At 39.9% G+C, this 21,016-nt stretch overlaps 1 protein-coding gene across 1 annotated transcript in view; it reads left to right on the top strand.

Annotated features, from left to right (window-relative positions):
- The window catches only part of LOC136847834 (zinc finger protein 236-like), a 137,236-nt gene extending 122,465 nt beyond the window's left edge, over positions 1-14,771 (top strand). Inside the window, 6 exon segments of the mRNA XM_067119784.1 lie at positions 12,752-12,964; positions 13,073-13,127; positions 13,130-13,510; positions 13,513-14,346; positions 14,349-14,489; positions 14,492-14,771. Of these exon segments, the coding sequence (XP_066975885.1) occupies positions 12,752-12,964; positions 13,073-13,127; positions 13,130-13,510; positions 13,513-14,346; positions 14,349-14,489; positions 14,492-14,646 (1,779 nt within the window). The 3' untranslated portion in view covers positions 14,647-14,771.
- Positions 14,772-21,016: the final 6,245 nt, after the last annotated feature.

Below are 21,016 nucleotides of genomic sequence, written 5' to 3' on the forward strand. Positions count from 1 at the left end.
TTAGTCGCCATAGTTCCAGATATCCACAGACATGACCAGGTTCAACGTTCGTCTTCCTGTATTCAAGGACGTCCAGCCAAGAAGTGATGCACTCCCCTTTGATGTACATGAAGGATTCTGCACGACGGTGGACTTGTTTCCACCCTAGAACTGTTGTCGACTCGATGTTCGAACGTCCATGACATTTGTCACCATCTTTCCATGCTCTTCCAGAAGGCCCTCTGATTTTCATTCAAGCTTTCTCGACTGTGTTCTGTCACACGTTCGAGTCGGTGAAGAAGCATGTACATGCAGTTGGTTCATCCCAGTCAGCCATTTCGTATTCAGACATGACAACACGGACGTACGGACGTCGCACAGGGGCAGCTGTAGAAGTTGTTGCAAGATGATGTGTCCAGGAATGGACCATCGACCTCGCTTGAATGGAAGGTTGAGAAGAGAATGAGATGGCCTATGGCCGTGCCACATTGAAGTACCATTTCCCATCCGTTCACTGCCTCGTTTATTCTGTTGAGTGAAGAGCATTGATATAACTCCAGTGGACTTCTAGAATGGAGCCGAATCATGTCCACAACCATCCAATTCACCTCCACAGTTGTCCGAATCATGGCCATGGCCGTGCGAGACACAACCACAGCCGTCAACGACAACCATCTTAAAGTCATCAGCAGCGCGTCTGTACAGTGCCTTTCGATCATGTAGGTAAAGGCCAAAGTTCGAGGGCTGATGCACGTCTGTTTGCTCTCGTCCATGGTCATGACTTTATCAAGTCTGTATGAGGATGTGACTCTTGACACATCTACAGACATAACTCTTCATGATTCCGAGGACGTGACTTGTTGAGCTGGGAATGATGGGAGCCCTTTGTGTGAGAAGAGGTCTGTTGCCAATTGGGATCTCTCTCTCTCTCTCTCTCTCTCTCTCTCTCTCTCTCTCTCTCTCTCTCTCTCTCTCTCTCTCTCTCTCTCTCTCTCTCTCTCTCTGTATTATTGATCTCATTTGTGAGTTCAGTAATACTTATATAATAATTTTGAAGATTAAATCAACACCTGTGATTGCTCCTACTGCTGTTGAAGCTCTTGTAAGCTCAAGAAATGATTTGAGAACACCTCTGGATTTTCTTGGCAAAGGACAGATGGGGAAATATCTCCTGTTCCTCAAGAACTTGGTTGGGTTAGGTTTTGGTGGCTTACTTAGTCTAGCCTAAGGATTTCTTGGGTAAGGACAGATGAGGAAATATCTATTGTTCCTCAAGAATTTGGTAGGATTAGGTTAGGTGGCTTACTTAGCCTAGCCTAAGCAGTTGAGTTCTTAGCCTAGCCTACCTAGTTCGAACCTGTCTTGATCAACCTGCTCTTCAATAACCCGGAGCCTGTTCTTCGGGTTAGTGACTTCTACAAGAAGATTTTCTGCTCTCGAAGAGCTTGGGATTGGGTTAGGTTAGGTTGGGTACAATTCCCATCTTAGCCTACCCTTAGCTATTGTAGTTTAACCAGACTGTTTTGCATCTCAACATCCTAGTTCTTCTTGTGCTTTCAAGTTTTAAGTTCAGTCTTTAAGCTTCACGTAACGTTGCTCAGGAACGGCACTGTGGTGGTTCCTTAGTCAAGAAAAAGGCGGGGTGGCATGCCCTATCATCATAGGACATCTCCTCTGTTGACGATGCACATCCCATTGATGGTTCTAGGACATCCCTTCTGTCGACAATGCGAAGTCTGTTGACAGTGCACACGTTGACAGAGTACTTAGCACATATCTGCATAAATCTTCTTTTCATAGGACACCCCCTGGGTTTATCCTATCTTCTCTGTATACATTGCTGATGAATGGGGTTGCAGTAGCATGCTCAACATAGACATCAATCAGACACATTGCTGGATGAGTGATGTATGTCAGACAAGTTCCTCACTGGAGTCTATGTCCATGTTCGGGTACAAAGTTTGTCTGCTTTGGCAACATGAAGTGATTGAGCATACCTACTTTACCTTATCAGTTTCTACTGCCAGATTGGTTTTAATACCAGTAACGGTATACAAGGGCACTTGTCTGTAGATCTCCTCCTTAATATTAAAGAACTTTTATGTTCGTGGAATTTTGAATAGTGGTTCTTAGCTATGCTAAACCACTTTCACTTCTGGTATCCATGAGGTCTTACTGATAAAGACAGTGGAATTGAGCGAGAACCTGATCTCTTTCTTTTCTAGTTGCTTTCTTCTTTACCGAGATAGGTGAGAAGATAAGACCTATCAGATGTTGGACATTTAGAATACACGTGTCTGAAGTATTCTGGGAATGAGACCAGATGTGTATTGATAGATACATTAGTTTCTTGCCTGAACAGGTATATTTATCAACTAATCTGGAGAATAAGTTCTAAAACTTATTTTCTGTCAAGGAAGGGTGTCTGGAGCCTCTTTCCTTGGTTCTCGTACTGTTATGTTACTCCTGTGAGGAGTAGGGAAATGCAGGCAGATTGCTGTTTACAATCCTCAGTAGGACAACAACGACAACACAGTACGAACATGGTTCCCAGAGGTCCTAATGTCCTTTCATGTCAGGTCTGCAACAGTGGTAGTACTCAGATAGACAAAAGTACTTTCGGTGCGTTGGCCAACAAGGAATCAAAAGCAAGATGGACGAAATGTCAGCACTTTTTCAATGACATCATGGGACAGGATGGTTGACCTTGACTTCTGGTTCTTGCTCAACCTCGAAAGAAGATTGATCATACTCTTTCTTCTATTGATTTCCTTTTGTTGGTTCTGTTCTGATCTGTTTATTCTGCATAGTCGAAGGTATCAGTTAGATTGATCATTTTCCTTAGATGGTGCTGTGGCACCAAAGACAGTATGACTTCTGTGTTACCCCCATAATCTAGTCTTTCTACCCAAAGCTAACAACTAGTTTGGTAGCTTCGAGCTGCCTGAGAAATGATGGCAAAGGGATCCTTTCTCTGGCTAGGGAACCGATCAACTGAGCATACTGTGAAACTTCCTACTGGATATCAGTATATTTTGGGTAGGATCTCTAAGAGGCAAAGTCATCCATATGTCTGTCACACTCAGAAAGGACATTTAGTTCGAGTACTAGGATAGAATGTATTTGTGAAATTCACATTTATATCCTCTTACCTTGGAGTGTTGACCATAGGCAAAGGGATCATTTCTCTGCCTAGGGGAATGACCTTACGAATGTACCCTGCAATTTCTTGTGGTTATAAGTACATTTGAGGTAACATCTCCAGGGACCACAGTCATCCATCGATCCATGGCATTCAGGAAGAACCTGTCGATCTGGTACTTGGATAGAATGTAATTATTGTACAGTTCACATTCTTATTCTTTTACCTTGGGTTATTGCCCATGGGTCCTTGAACTCCTTTTCCTTGGATCCTTGGTGGATGCTCAATAAGTCATGTAGTTTACCCAGCTCTGAAGGACAGGTTGCATCTCGCCTATGGTGTGCGACTACAGGGAGAAGGTGTGGGTGGGACTAGCTTCCTACTTTCCTCCTGTTTTCTGTTCTCTTCCAGTGGACAGTGGAGTTTTCCGTCCTTTGCCAGTGGACAGAGGAGGAGTGAACGAGCCATCACAAGCTGGACTGGCATGCATGCAGGTGATCGGCGTGGCTGAGTTTCTTGTCTAATCCAGTTTTGTGTGAATTAATAGATGCATTTCCTACCTTCTCTCTTGCAAGAAGAGAGAAGGAGTGACTATGGGCAAGCCAACTGGTTGTTTTTAGCTACATAGTCTTCAACATTGTGGGTTCATCATACCTTTCGAATCAAGGGTTTTCATGCTTTCCTTTTATTTGAAGTGCCCAGAAGTCTGGCAGTTGAACATTACACATGTTTAACAGATCAGAGGTATGGTATCCTTCCTTTGCTCTTTCATGACTAGGAAGAGAATACAGGTGTGCTGAACTACCAGTCAGGTCAGAGAAGTACTTGGAATCCTCCCTCCAGTTGTAAGTCTCCATATGTAAAGACCGAGGGTTTGTATTTGTGTAGGAATAAATGACAAATTTTCAGTTGATTTGTATTTTTCCTAACATACAAACCTGAGGTCTTTACATAAAAGGCCCGCCTCTTACCACCCTTCATTCTTGTACTTGGGTCAAAAGGTAAATTGAAGAAATTTAATGTGCATACCGACTGGATGGGTGGTAACTGTTACCGTAACTGCCTTGCAAAAGTTTAACTGCTGGACTTTCCAGCTTCACCGAAAGCTATCCATATGTAAAGACCTCAGGTTTGTGTGTAGGAAAAATACAAATTAATTTAAAAATTTGTCATGTTTTACTAATGATAATAAAACAGGTTTTGACGTAGGAAAAACCTATTTTTGGTAGTCGCTGTTGAGTCCTCAAAGGAGTTAACCCCCATGGTGTGCCAGTGCTCCCATGGTGACTAGACTAGTACCAAAGAAATATTTTTCTAGCCTGGTCTTTTAGCCGGGTATTGTGTCGTAATGAAAACACTATGACACGTGATAGAGTATAATGGACTCAAAGATAAGAGGGCATTTTCCCTTATCTTCAGCGAAGCTGAACCCAGTTTTTCCTACGTCAAAACTGCAAGAAGTGACTTGCGCATGCGCGTCTGCCATCTTGTTTTTACGACCGGGCAGGCAAAAAGACCATCTCCAGTACTCTCTGCTGGTCAATGTAGGATTATCCCTTGCCCAAATCCCATGTCTTTTGTCAGGGAAGTGGGAGGGTTTTGAGGACTCAACAGCGACTACCAAAAATAGGTTTTTCCTACGTCAAAACCTGTTTTTTGATAGCGTAGTCGCTGTCTCGTCCTCAAAGGAGCTTTACCAAAGAAATTGACAGGTGACAAAAGGCTTAAGCTCTTAAAATTTAAATTCCAAACAACCCAAAGAAAAAACATTTATGGTCCAAGGTCAAGCCACAAGTTTCAAGCCCCATTCCTTATTCCAAAAAACCTTTTGGGGTTTTGGAAACAAGAAATGAGAAACTAAACAAGAACTTGCACTTGTAGGGTGAAGTTCTGTAGTGATTTACCTAAGTATGCTGGGTGTGGTTGCAGTCTTTTCGTATCTTTCCCAGCAATAGTAGCATACTCACCCGTTAGGAAGACCCCTGGTTTTCTGCTGTAGAGCGTATGGGGTCGGGACTAACCATTCCACCTACTGACATGCAGTGCAGACGAATTTGTTCGAGCTCATGGCAGTAATGTTTTAAGAACACTGTCTCTGATGCCCACCCTGTACTTTCAGAGACTTCTTCAAAGGAGACATTTCTGAAGAAGGCCAATGATGTACTTACTTTCCTTATGTCATGTGACCTGGGAAAGGAGTGTGGGTTTTTTTTTGATTAGGGACACTAAAATTATTCTTAGCCCTTGTAGAGAGAGTGGTTTATTCAGTGCTAGGGTGTAAGAAAATCGGACCTTCTGGGATGTTTGCCGTGACCTCTAGGTAACCCTTAAGTGCTTGAACTGGGCATAATGTTTTGTCTGCTAAATTAAGTTTCCTTATAAGAATAGGAGATTTCCTTTTAAAGGATCCTCATTCTTGGCCAGGAATGATGGGCCTGGGGACAATAATAAATGATTATCAACAGTTTGTGTGATATATCGTCCCCGACGAAGAGAGCCCAGTTCACTAATACGGGCCCCTGAAGCTAATGCAATTAGGAAGATCGCCTCTTGTAGTTTGAGAGTTGTGGTTGTATTGGATCCACTGAACTGAGGAGTAGATAGAAGTCTAAGTACCTTGTTCAGGGACCAAGTAATTGGGAGTCTTTCGGGAGCAGGTCTTTGTAGAGCAAAAGACCGTAGATGGGAAGTAACGACTTCTATGCTGGAGTCAATCCCGAATCCATAAAGCAAGGGTTCTGATAATGCTGTCTTGTTTGACATGATTGTTGTAACCGCAAGGCGTTTGTCTTCAAAAAGATATATCATAAAATTTAAAATTGTTTTTATAGAAATTTCAACTGGGCTCTCAGTATGGATATAATCTAACCATATCTTCCATATGGACTGGTATTGTCAGATAGATGACGTCCGTAACTTTTGCACTAGGTACCTAGCAATGTTGGGTGAGTAGTTTCCACTGTAGATAATGTTTAAAAATCCACACATGAAGGTCTCGGCTCCAGAAAGGAGGATCGTAAATAATTTTCCTCCTACTTTCTGGGATAGTACAGTGGACGACAGTGGAATTGATCTTTTCGCCCGCTGTGGAAGTGATAGGAACCAATGTCTGTTTGGCCAATTTGGGGCTATTAAGTAAGCTGTTCCTTTGAAGGTTAGGAGTGCTTAAAACCTTCGAAATCTGGGACAATGGCGGAAAAAGATATGTCGTCTTCCAATTGTTCCAGTCTTGTAGGAAGGCATCTCTTGCTATTGCTTGATTGTCCAAGCTCGGAGATACACATACTGGAAGTTTGTGGTTCTCGTATGTGGCGAACAGGTCCACTTCCGGTTGTGGAAGCATGTTGGCTATTGTTTGGAAAGAGTGGTTGTCCAACATCCACTCCGTTGAGGCTGTCATTTTCCTCGATAGAGAGTCTGCTATTACCTTGAGAGACCCTGTGAGGTGAATTGCAGACAGGTGCCACTTCTTTACTTGTGCCGTCCGAAGAATGGCTAGCATTACCATGTTGAGAGGAGGTGAACGTGATCCTGATCTCTTGATGCAGGACACTGCAGTCGTGTTGTCTAGGACCAACAGAATGTGTGTCTCTTCTGGAGGTTTGAATTTTTTGAGAGACAAAAACGCAGCCATCAGTTCCAGGAAATTGATATGACATTTCCTCAGAGAAACTGACCACCTCCCTGCCACCTGACGATCTCCCAATGTCCTCCCCAACCTGTCAATGAGGCATCTGTGTGTATTGTCACTCTTACAGATGGAGGAGTCAGGGTGACCTGTTTCGCCAGAGATTCCTTCCTGGTCCAAGGTCAAGTATCTCCCCGACTTTTTGATTCTTTTGGTGAGATCTGTCTCGCAGCTTTTTGTCTTGCGGCGTGTGACAGCCAAAATTTGTTCACGTTTTCAATTGCAATCTGAGTATTGGATCTATTATGGATGCAAATTGCAGTAGACCCATCATGCGTTCTAATTGCCATCTTGAAACTCTGGGCTGGTCTAGGAACCTTTGAGGTCTTTCCTTATCCTGCTCTGAGTTTTGATGGGGAGAGACAACAGGCCCTGAAGAGTATCCCAACACAGTCCCAACCACTGAAAACGTCTGCTGGGTGTGAGACAGGATGTTTCCCAATTTATTAGGAAACCTTTTGACTGGAGTCTGTTGATCATTGTTCTTAAGTTTTTAGGCATTCTTTTCTTGTGGCCCCCAGATTAACCAGTCGTCCAGGTAAGATATTAGTTTTATTCTTTCCTTCCTGAGTTCCTGGACGACTACCGTTGCTAGTTTTGTAAAAATTCTTGGGGCAATGTTTAGTCCAAAGGGCATGACTTTGAACCTGTAAGTCTCTTTCCTATCCGTAACCCTAGGAAGGGGCTAAAGGGAGCGGCAATAGGGACGTGCCAGTATGCATCTTTCAGATCTATAGAAACTGTCCAACTCCTTTTTGGAATGACTGAACGTACTTGGGCAACGGTAGTCATCCGAAACTTTTGGCAAAGAATGTGCTTGTTCAATGTTGGTAGGTCGAGGATCACTCTTTTTTACGGAGGAATCCTTTTTGGGAACACTGAAGAGACGTGCCTGGTGGCGAATATACATATGTTTCTCTATGGCACCTTTTAATAGGGCCTTCTGCACGTAATCTTCTAGAGAGGGGTTTGATGCTTGAAAGAACCCCTTTAAAGGAGGGGGAGGGTGGGACCATTTCCACCCCAGTCCATTCAGAACAATGCTGTGTCCCCAAGGAGAAGATTTCCATTCTTTGTGGTGTCTTTGGAGTCGACCCCCGACCAAACAATTCCTATTGATATCCTCCTCTTCCTCTACCTTTTCCTTTGATGGACATTCCAGGCATTGCTTTTCCTTTTCCTTTGTATGATGGTTTTTGGACCTTATGAAAAGGATGTCCTTGCTTATGTGGCTGTTGCTGTACTTTTGAAGGAGGTTGTCCTTTCTGGCTACTTACCTGTTTGTGAGGAAAAGATTTGGAGGCGATTGCAGGCTTATATGATTTTTTATCAAAACGAGCCTTTTTTGAGCTGGGTAAAGGGAAATTCTGGGTTTTTTGTTTCCCAATTTCTCCTTTTCCCAGAAGAGCATACACAGTACAATTTTGTTGTCGTGCTTGCTCGTTGACTTGTGTTACCACAGCATCCTCAAACAGGTCCCTACAGAAGGGATTAGACTGTAATAAGGCGTTACATTAGGAAGTGACTTGTTGGAGCCCTCCAATGTTTCCATTCACGCTTTTAGCGCCAGTCTAAAGTCATAGAGTGCTTCCCATAGGATTCTCATGAGACTTTTAGCCACAGCAGCAAAATATGTCCTGGTGTCCTCTGGAAGCCTTTTGGTGGCAGCTTCTAGCAAGGTGGAAGAGGTCAAGATACTGAGGAGAAGAGTCCTAGCACGGAATTCTGATGAAGCTGTCTCATCTGAGATTCTTCTCATAGGAGTCCCAAATTGTTGAGTAGCAACATCCAAGGGGAGCTTTTTCCTTTCGAAAGGGAGCTGAAGTGTTGCCCACTCCTTGGTGGAATTTTTCGAAACCGGGAGGACTGTGACAAATGGTTTTAGTTCTGCCAATGGCTCCCATTTTCTAGTTACTACATAATTCTGGAAGTTTGTCTTCACATGATTAATTATTTTAAAAGTGAAGGGACAGAAGGCTGGAGGTACTTGGTGAGCTAATTGAGTTTTATTCATGATGGGAGTATAGATGCACCTACCATTGATCTGGTAAAGGGCATCATCAACAGCTTTAATGCTGTGTTACCACATAAGAGAACTGTTTCCTTTTGAGGTTTCTCCATGTCCGCAACGGTGGAATTAGCGCCACTCCGTATTAGGGAATGCTGCCTTGTCTCTAAACTCCACATGAAGAACTTCAATCATGGTTTTTCTCTCGTTAATGAGATACTTACCATCAGGAGAGAAAATGCACATTGAAGCGTCTCGCCAAGGATTGTTAGCATCATCAATAGGGAGAATGTTGGAGCCCCTGTTGTTTCCACTCTCCTTTTCGATTGCAGGATGAAGTACTTTTACACTTTGGAGTGTACATCACTGACTTTATTTCTTTAATTTCCTGTTCGGAATCATGCAAAATGCCCATTATGTACTGCCGTTCTGTGGCAAAGGCATCTTTGATGTTGCTCATAATTTCCTTACGGAACTGGTCAAATACTGCAAACTGTGTATCCCTTTTTGGGGGAGCTTGCATATTCTGACTGAGCATCTGCAGCCGAAGTGTGACTGCCTGTAGCCCAGGGAGTAGAAGTCCTGGGTGAGTTACTATACCCCTCTGAATATGTAGTCATTTCACTTGGGGTTAACTGAATCCTTGTATCCCTTTTGGGAAGGATCCTGATCAGCTTCTGAAATATGCATGGGGATTGAATTCCTTCTGGAAAGTTTCTGCCCCGATAAGCTGAAGGTAGTGTCCCTGGTCCTTCTGGGTTCAGCAAGGACATTTCGGTAGCAATATCAATTTCATCTAAGTGATGATCACCTCCAAGAGGAACTTCCTCCATTTTCTCCGCAGGGTTTGCCTGGGAGGGCCTTGGGACTGATGTTATTGGGTTTTGGCCCGAATATGGATCCTCTGAGAACGGGTTAAGTATATGCTGCCGAAGATCTGCCGGAAAGATATAATCTCCCCCTTCCTCTCCCTTGCTGAACCCTAGGACCCATTGAGACAGCCTGAAACAAGCTGTTTCGTCCTTGAAACTTGCTGCCAAGAGCACACTGCAAACTTCGCACATATCTGGTGACCAGGCAAATTTGTCCTGATTTTTGCAAGGACTATGCTCGTGGCAGGTGGAATGGGCCGTACCCACTGGCAGCGAACCGAGCAATTTGCTACGGAACACTTGAGCTGAGGGTCCTGCATAGTAGTGGCTCTGTAGTGAAAGAACCAAGTTGTTATTAGAAACTAATTTAGAATAAATAGTTTTTTGAAAGAACAGACACTTTGTAAAAAACTTTGTGCCATTAATATATTACATCTTACAGGTTAATTTGGTTACCATGCGTAAATGTAATACGCTACAAAATATGCTAGTTAACAAACTGTTGTAGATTTTAGGTTGACTGCCAGCATATATTTAGAATAAATAGTTTTTTGAAAGAACAGACACTTTGTAAAAAACTTTGTGCCATTAATATATTACATCTTACAGGTTAATTTGGTTACCATGCGTAAATGTAATACGCTACAAAATATGCTAGTTAACAAACTGTTGTAGATTTTAGGTTGACTGCCAGCATATAGGGCTGCATTACTTAAGCTGATAGTCCTTTTGCAATGGCTTATGTGAAATTTAATTCCTGTCATGCCTTAAGGATTATTCTATAAACTAATCTGTTTAACAGCTAAACCAAGCTACTGTTTTAAATGGCTTAGTTTAATAGTTCTAGTATAATCTATTTTAATCTAAGCATAGATCTCTTAGAAGAATCTCGCTTAACCTATTCTAGGTCGTTTCTTATTCTAGGTTTAATTAAGAACCTAAGGATATACTGTATATATAAGCTTTACCATAAAATGAATTTTCTTATTGGTTTTTTGTTTCGTGCAGCTGAGACTACATTTCTGTCTGATACTCAGCTGCGCTGTTACTAAATTAACAATCGAACGTTCCCTTGAGGGTTTCCAGTAAATCTGGTTAGGCTATTGTCTGTTCTAAGAATTTATATCACCTGTAAGGATATAGGCTTCATAAGATCTTACTAATGTTATTGACCCTTGAATACTGTTTATATGCACTACTGGGCTTATTCTTTCTTAGCCTAGTTAGGGTATTAGCTAATCCCGACTTTTACAGATGACAAATATATAGGCTATATAAACTTAGCAATTTGCTAATAAGTAAGCACAGTTAGGCTACTATGTTTGTCTAACCCAGGTTGACAACTTCCTTGATTGTATCCAATCCTAGGTTATTTGGTCTATGATATCATATAGTAGGCCAATAATGTAAACTCTTATAGTCAGGTTATCACTTACTCTAATCTAGGATACTGCCTAATCTGGGCTAATTATTTCACAAGGGTATGGTTACATAAAACACAAATGCCTTAGTATGTAGCTTTGAGGCTAGGCTACTATCTCATCTTGCATAGGTTATTATTTTCATCTGGTTCTAGATTATCATCTAGTAGATTACTACCTAGTAGTGATTGTCCAATAATGGGGTGTTTTTGTAAGTTTAACTTAAACTAATATAGCTACTGCCTAGTCCTAGATTATATGGATCATATGCAAGTTCGAGGTTATACCGACGGGAAAATTTTAGTTTCCTGTTTACCGAATTCTAGGATCGTTGGTGTAAACTGGGCTGCTGCCTAGTTCCGTAAAAAAGAATATGTTTTAAAAGGTTCTTACTTACCTTAAATTTGGTTAATCTCTACCCCAGATTATTTAAATCACCTTTAGGATATGTAATCCTAGATAGGCTATGGACTACATCTACTACATTAACATTATTCTGACTGAATTTGTTAGGCTACCGCCTAGGCTATTGTGGACACCGTTATCTAAAAGGATTATCTAAATTAATACTAAATTGTGGAAAATTTCTTTGGTTACACATTATAAACTGAATGATCAAAACATCAAATTTTTAAAACTTTCGCAACTAACAGAGATCATGAGAGGGCACCGCCATGTGCTCTGAAGACACCGACCATGTGCTCTGAAAACAAAGTTCAGTTTTAGGAATCTATACACAAAAGGCATTTGTTCCACAGTTAAAACGAACAACTTTTAAAACTCGAGTTTAAAAATAAGCACTTAACTTTCGAGTTTGGATGTTTCCATAATACTTGCTGCTTTACACTCTTGAAAACAGTAAGGAGCACTGGGTGAAGCGTATCACGGCGCTAGAAGAGGGTAATGGTGATGGTCTTTTGCCTGCCCGGTCGTAAAACAAGATGGCAGACGCGCATGCGCAATAGTCACTTCTTGCAGTTTTGATGTAGGAAAAACTGGGTTCAGCTTTGCTGAAGATAAGGGAAAATGCCCTCTTATCTTTGAGTCCATTATACTCTATCACGTGTCATAGTGTTTTCATTACGACACAATACCCGGCTACAAGACCAGGCTAGAAAAATATTTCTTTGATACTAGTCTAGTCACCATGGGAGCACTGGCACACCATGGGGGGTAACTCCTTTGAGGACGAGACAGCGACTACGCTATCAAAAATATGAAATTTTGTACCATGCCATACCTGATGTTCTGAGTGTATAGTGCGCTATTAAAAGCCCATTATGGTTATAGTACTTTATTAATAATAGCAAACAGTACAGTACACATATATAGGAGTATCTTTAACATGACAAAACAGCTATAGTACAGTGTAATTTTTGTTGCATGTATTGGAAAAAATTACTGACATTTTATAAGTGGCTGGAGGGGTATTGATTAAAGATTTTGGGTAGGACAACTTGAATATTATATAAGTAATAAATTGTTTATTAGCCGAACACATACTTTAGTCTTTCTTGTTTGTTACTATACAGTACTTGTTAACACAAACATACTTTAGACTGCTTTTTTCACTTTAGAGTGTTGTTTACAGTGATTTCTGTAACCTGTGATTTTGTTCTTAAATGCTTGTTATATTTGCAGATCACTGACACTACTGTTGATGGGAAGGCCAAAGTTACTTTAACATTAGAAGACATGGATGCTGTCTTACAGCATGTAACTGAAACTAATCTGAGCAGTGAAGAAAGCCAGAAAGAGGAGTCACAAAATTATATACCAACTAGAAAGTCACGAAATCTTCTAGAAGAAGAGAAGCCTCAAATTACTTACATAAAGGGAAGTAATCATGAAGAGGTGAGTAAACTTCTTGTTTTCATGTGTAGTAGTTCAGTCTTACAATGTTATATCGTAGAAATTTTGTTTAAACTTTATTTTTGAAACTATGAATATTTTCCCTTTCAGCCTGACACACAGAAACATGCTCATCAGTGTCAAACATGCAGTAAAAGCTTTAAAAAGCATCAGATTTGATAAGACATATAAGAACACATACAGGGAGAAAGACCTTTTCTTGTGCTCAGTGTGGAAAATCATTTGCAGTGAAATCAACTCTTTATGTGCATATGAAAACTCACTCAGGTAAAAAAGATTCAATGTGTCCTATATGCAATACTATGTTTGCTACAAAAGGCAGCTTAAACATTCATATGCGACTACATACTGGAGATAAACCATTTAAGTGTAACCACTGTGGAATGAGTTTCAGGACATCTGGCCATCGTAAAGCTCATGTTATAAAGCATTTCAAGACTATTCAGGCACTATCTGGTCGAAATGCTAAGTTGGGAGGTATGGTTGATGAAGGTCAGTTAAATCCATCAACTACTGCAGATGAGTCTGTTTGGAAATCCCTAATGAAGAGAATTTGAATTCAATGGTCATGATGACAGATGGGACAATGTCTCTACAACTTCCAGGCCTAAGCCTGACCACCATTGATACTTCAGCAATGTTGAACATTCAGCCAGTTACTCTTGATGAAGCTGTTCTTAATCAGTTACAAGAGTCTGAAGTCACAATGATGACTACTGGTGAAGGAACTGTAGATGAAGATGCTGAAGATTCCATTTCAGTGAATCCAAATGTAGTCATGACACAAAATCGTGCAGTTCGTCTGCAGTCAAACCGTGATGTAAGTGATTCTGCACTAGAATTCCAGATGGTTGATCAAGTAGAAAAGGTTTTTGTTACTCATTCCTTGATTGAACAGCACTTGGATCGTGTGCAGGGAACATTGGAGGAAACTCCGTCTTTCATCCCTCAGGAAATTAATTTATCTGACCTTGCAGTTCCTGGTCAGAACAATACTGTTCAGTGTACATGGTGTTCTAAATCGTTTTTGAAGTTAGCTGATTGGGCTGAACATTTATCAGTGCACAATATTTATATAAAAATTAATGAGGAACTGGAAAGTAATGAAAGTGAAATACCTGTGTCTCTAGTCATTCCACCCATGTCAGGCAAAGATAATTCTGACAATGATAGTGCTATTTTATCAACCAGTGCAAGCATAAAACTTCCCCAGGGACTGAACATAGGAGAGTTGACAGTCTCTAAGTTGGAAAATGAGCAACAGCAATTAAATCAGAATTTTAAGGCAACTTTATCAGATAGTGGAAAATCATACAGACTACATAACAGTATAGATCAGCAAACAACCCCAAACATTAGCAGTCAGGACAATATTCATGTGACAAATGTAATGGACGAAAGTTCTCATCCTCTTCTGCCTTACAGAAACACATCAGATCATATCATCAAAGGTGTGTGTTTTGTATAGAAGAATTAGGGAATAGATCTGCCTTACATGAGCATATTATTCAGAACATTTACAACTTGCTATTGAAAACCCTTTGACAATAGAAAGAATAGGACTCAGAATCAATCTCGTCCCAGAATCTCATAGAGAGGGGTCTGTTAATGGGACTCAAGGTGCTATGGAGGAATTTGATCCATTAGAACTCTTCCCCGAATAGAGCTTAATTATTTAGAGGGCTTTTTTTTTTTATCTTTTTCAAGGTAACACAGACTTGTTGAGAATTGATTCATTTGGAAACTGTACTGTATAGTGATTGTAAATGTTTTTGTTTTTGGAACCTACCAAATACTTAATTGGTAAATTTTATTTACAATTTGATTAAGAAAAGTAGGAGTTATGTGTAAGATGTATAAATTAAAATTAATATATATGAAATATTTGAAATATATTAGAATTGCTGTAAATATTTCTTCCTTTTAAGCTGCAACAGTCTTCAAAATGTTCTTATTGTAAAAACAATTTTATCCATAGAATGCAGATGAAAATAATTTTTATATATCAGGTGTTCTGTCATCTTCATTTTCAATATTATTTGCATACATTGGAATTGTTTTTGTGCCTGCCTATGCATAAGGTGTTCTTTTATGTAATCTGTCCCTTTGGTTGAGGAATGAATGACAGTAGGTACTGTGGTGATGGTTTTGCCAAGCCACACTTGATCGACACATGTTTCATATCAAGCCTGATACCATTTCTTTAATTTCCTTTACAAAGAGATTGATTTTTTACATTTAGAAATAATCAGTTTAAACTGTCTTACATAATACCTCATAAGATATTTATAGACTATGTGATTTTTAGTTTTGGCCATAAATGCTTCCTCTTATCAAGCTTAATGTCATTATATTTTGGGAGAATTATAGTTTATATTTGTATGCACAGTGAAGTTGAAAAATTTCTAAACTAGGCAGAATGTGACCATTATGTGTTTTGAAGGATTAAAAGCTTACAATGTTTTATTCTGCAACTGAAAGGTTGTTCCATGCCTAACATTTATAGGGTCAGTTTTACAGGATAACATATGGGTAATATGAAACCACTTCTTATCATTCCTGTTTTCTTTTGACAGATGTGTATGGTGCATTGTTTGTTTGGGTATATCCCTGAGTAGGAAATATTTTGGTGCATTTCTCCTGGTGCCATATAATTTATTGTGAATATCTTTTGTCGAGTTCTATTTAAGTGTAAAGACTGGTAGTGTAGATTTTCAAAAGAGATGGTTTTCCTGGTGAATTACCTCAGGTAAAATTAAATTAAATGTCAATGGTTAGGTAAATTGTAAAACAATATAATATGGATACTGTATTCTAATTTATCATGAAAAAATTATCCAATGTTAATGTTGGACAAGTTGTTAATGAATATATGGATAATTTTAACTTATGAGTTATTAGAGAAATAATCTTTTGGAAAGTAATTTTGCTAATTGGTTAAGCTTTTTATTTGACATGCTTCTCTGATTTCACTTATTATGAGTGAAATATATCAATCTGCTATAGTTACTAATTTAATTACACTTAACGGACTATGACTACTATAAAGTTAATTTATAAATATTGTTCCTACACAAATATAACCCTTTGTTCTTTAGATAGGATTTAGCTTGCAAATGCGAACTGGAATGGTTATTCAAACTTATTGACAAGGTAGCAAATTACTGACAGGCAGTGGGGGAGGGGTGGACCCCTACTTACCTGTCGTTCTGCACCCCACTTTGTTTCTGGCCTACATCAAGTTCAGACGTCTTTCATGACTCTCTCCCCAACTTCTGTCGCTCAAACTAATGTTGATTAAACCTGAGTATTCCTTTCACTTTTTTTTTTTTTGTTGGCTATGTGTTTGTATTGCAATTTTTCAAACTCATTGGTCAAATAAGCTTCTTGCAAGGAATTAAGTTTGTTTTCAACGGACACATAACAGCTGCTGGTAGTTACACAATGGGTGTGTCACTCTCCAACATACATACTAATTTATTTACCTTTCAGGTATGGTAGATTTAGCCACCTGGATGTTTTGTGACAGGGAGGTTTACCTTATTTACAGTAATCCTGCTATCATGGCCTTCATTTGTATTCATTGGAAATAGGCTATGTAGCCTTATTCCTCTGATTTCTTTGGCTCAGTCTTTGTGATCCTCAACAACTCTGCAGAGAAGGTGAGTTCTGACAGTGGAAGGAGATAGAGGCATTCTCCTTCCTTTCTCCTTCATCTTCTGTGTCATTCTTCTGAACCTCACCTCCACTTTGACTATGGCTGGAAGTTTAGAGGGTCTAACGAGGGTGGGGAGTCTCAATTGCCATCGGCAACTAATTTCCCAGGCAGTGCTGGTAATGAGTGCTGTTCCTTAGACTGGAGGTTCTCTTTGTCTCATCTTTCTGTAAACTTTTGAGCTTGCTTCGAGCCAAATTTTCTATCTCTGAGACAAGTAATGGGTTGAGCCTTTGTGCTGCTTGTTCACTTCTTGTTTTCTCGGCCTACGGACCGGGTTTTCAGGCCGCAATGAGTTTGCAGTGTTCTCCCTGCTTTGTATAGTCAGATGACTGTAGAAACAGTTACAGGCAGTCCCCGGGTTACGAAAGGCTCTGCTTACGTCGTTTTCAAGACACCCAAAATATCAAAAGTAAGGTTGGTTACGATTTTTGATAATTTTACCCTTACAATGATTTTCAGCTTACGACGTGGCATAGGAACAGAACCACCATCGTAAACCAAGGACTGCCTGTAATCGCTTTAACCCTCCACACTGCAATCATTCCTTTCTTTACTGTTGAAGTTTTGTCTTCTAGGGAGATACGATCATGGATAGCCCTTACTCATGTTTTTGTGAGTGAGTACACTCTCCACAACTTGTTGGTTTGATAAGCATTGGGGCTAGGATAGGAAGCTTTCACACTTTCTCCCAAGCTTTTTCACTAGGATGTATGTGCTCATATCGTCCTTAGAACCAAACGGGTTATAAACCCAAGTGTGGAACGATCCCATGGGGGTTTTCAATGGGCCTCATCCTACAGGTGACGTGTCTCAGGCTTTCATCGTTTGGAATGTTCTTGAGGGTCCTGTGCACCAGGATTGGATGCCAAGGTTCAGGGGCTGCTTTTAGTTTTCTGTAAAAGAATATTATTGTGCTGGCTGTGTCTGTCCGCCCTCAGCTCTTAAAAACTATTGAGGCTAGAGGGCTGCAAATTGGTATGTTGATCATCCACCTCCAATCATCAAACATACCAAATTGCAGCCGTGTAGCCTCAGTAGTTTTTATTTTATTTAAGGTTAAAGTTAGCCATAATCGTGCTTCTGTCAGCGATATAGGATAATCCACCACCGGGCCATGGTTAAAGTTTTTTGGGCCGAAGTTCATACAGGATTATACCCACGATAAGTGCCAAAATTTCAACCTTCGGTCAACTTTAACTCGACTGAAATGGTCGAAAAACGCAATTGTAAGCTAAAACTCTTACATTCTAGTAATATTCAATCATTTACCTTCATTTTTCAACAAATTGGAAGTCTCTAGCACAATATTTCGATTTATGGTGAATTTTTGAAAAAAAATTTTCCTTACGTCCGCGTGGTAACTCGGCCGAACATCTCAGAAATTCTTTCGTCACTTTGTTGTAATGTTTGCAACGTTTTATATTAGTCGTTACATAAAGTTTTATATATGAAAATATGCGCAATTTCATGTAGAATACAACAAAAAATAACTCATGGTTGTAGCTTTTATCAGTTTTGAAATATTTTCATATATACCTTGATAAATAGAAAAAATTCTACCTTCGGTCAACTTTAACTCGACCGAAATGGTCGAAAACTGCAATTGTAAGCTAAAACACTTACAGTCTAGTAATATTCAATCAATTACCTTCATTTTGCAACAAATGGGAAGTCTCTAGCACAGTATTTCGATTTATGGTGAATTTTTGATAAAAAACTTTTTTTATGTCCGCGCGTTACGAATTCATGCATCATTTTGTGATAATATTTTCTTTGTGTTGCTTTGATTGTTTTACAATTTGTTATATACCAAAATCATTGCAATTTAGTGTAAAATACAAAAAAAAAAAATTCGTTAGCTTTAACCATTTTGCTCACAGCGCGATTTGTATACAATTATATATGAAATTTTTTTTCGCGCTGTCATATATTTCAATATTTATATATGATCATGATATTTTTTTTCCATTTCTGATGGTTGCATACTAAACTTCAGGCAGTGGCAAAAAAAGGAGCCAAAAATGAACTCTTAATCTTAAAAACTAAGCGTGCTTTAATTTTTTGAAAAAAACTTTTTTTCCGCTTCGGCACTAACTCCCGAACGCCACCGGCATACGACAGACACTTTTGTAAATAGAGGCTCGGTGTTTAAGGGTTAACAGCTCTCCTAGGGCTGGCCCGAAGGATTAGATTTATTTTACGTGGCTAAGAACCAATTGGTTACCTAGCAACAGGACCTACAGCTTAATGTGGAATCCAAACCACATTAGAATGAGAAATGAATTCCTATCACCAGAAATAAATTCCTATAATTCTTCGTTGGCCGGTCGGAGAATCGAACGCGGACCCAGCAGAGTGCTAGCTGAGAATGATACCGACCAATCCAGTGAGGAACTGGCCAGAAGGCAAAATGGAGTGCAGACCATCATTTGGGCAAGGCTTCCCCCTGCCTGTCAGTAGTTGACTAGCTTGTCAGTAGGTTTGAATGGCCATTCCGGTTCGCTAGATAAATCCTATGATTACTTTTAAAATTTTGCTATGTGTATATTTTTTGATAAAATTTTAGACATATTATGGTATAACATTATTTGAAATGCATGTCTTTGAGTTTTTTAAATTCGGAATTGCTTTCCTGAAAAAATCTCATATCCATTAGTCAGATTGTCTTATAAGTCGACCATGGTAAGATGTTTTTTTTATGGATGGATGCTTCCTTATAATACCTGTTGTGCGGCTGCACGTACAGCATGCACAGATGTTCATTTCTGTTTGGTTGCCAAGTTCCAGCAGACTTCATCAATTATTTTCATTGAGTTTATTATTGTTACATTCCTTTACTGTACATGTCTCTCTGGAGTTCTGTTCATTTAGAAAGATACAGGTGTAGCAGAATGTATGTCCAAAGCTTGTAAATTCACTAAAGTAAGGCTTTTCATCACAAGGGAATTGTAAATGACAGGATAGAATTTAAGTTAGATATTAGAAATGGAAGATTTTATATTACTATTCCCATACCTAACAAAAAGTGACCAGAGGTACTTTTAAATAGAATGGTTTTTATGCTGTTATTTAGATTTTGCATGGTAGTACCTGCTAGTACTGTAGAGTAGTTGTGCTGTCCCTAAATATGTGAATCCATGTGCATGAGACATAATTCATTTGGTTTACAAGCAAAGTTACATTGCTAGTAACAAGTGACCTCTTGAGAGTTCTATATGGATTTTAAGGTATTTGATTGTCCCCGGACACTGCTCTTTCAGCGGACTGAAGATCACTAATAGCACCTCACATGCACCACCAAAAGCATTAGGTACCTACAAGTCACTTGGTTCTTATCTTCTGTCTTTAGTGCTGTTAACAGCAGAGCATAATTCTTCAGAGTGTTTTCCTTATTATAGAATCACCAGTATTCATTATCCTTAACTCCTTGTGAGAGAGAGAGAGGCCTCCTATGATGTGGCCTCCAAGGATTCTTCAGAGAAGGCCAAGAGATGTTCACCTTTGCTAGAGATTATTGTTGTGCCTTTGACCTCAGACAGGAAGCCTACATTCTCCAAGCAACAGTGCCAAGAGGACAAGGTTCAACAAAACCAAGGACTATGTGGTTTTGGCTGAATAGATTGTTAAGGACAAACGTAAAGCAGCCATAACCCTATAGGATGCAGCCTTTTTGGAGGTACTAGACTGGATATGTAGTATTTGCAGGCTGGAGAGGCAAAAAGAGTCAAAGAAGGTGTCATCTGCTGAGGCTATGAGCAACTCAGCCCAGGACAGCCAAGCTAGGCTTTTTTTTTTTCTATTCTTCTTCTTCCTTTAATCTTCCCCTGGCTAGAGCAGTGGTGGACATAATTGCAGATATTAAGCTGAGGATGGAAAGCAGAACTATGAGCACAGTGTACTATAGACCAATGACTGACCAGTATTCTTCCCACTGCTGACCACTACCATCAAGAGAACATCACTAAAGCCAAGAGTATGGTGGTGTGGCTCCGCTAGGCCTTCATGTTGATCTACCTTTTAGTTGGCATCATTATGAGGAAGCATAGGTTGACAATTAGGTATCTTCCTGAACAGTTTTCCCCTCCCAACATCATGAACTTTAGGGCATCTGGCCTGTAGAACTTATTCCTGCTTCTGGAGGACCTGGTATGGGAACTGTTCACAAACTAACCTTGACCATGACAGGGCAACTATTTTCAGCATGGGGAACACTGACCCTTGCAGACAGTCATTGACACTGGCCAGAATAGGTTAGTGGCCAGGCCAATTGCTGTACCAATGCAAAAGTTGGCAGAGGATGCTCACCACAACTAAGA

Source organism: Macrobrachium rosenbergii, chromosome 2 (genome assembly GCF_040412425.1).
Source record: "Macrobrachium rosenbergii isolate ZJJX-2024 chromosome 2, ASM4041242v1, whole genome shotgun sequence".
Taxonomy (NCBI): Eukaryota; Metazoa; Arthropoda; class Malacostraca; order Decapoda; family Palaemonidae; genus Macrobrachium; species Macrobrachium rosenbergii.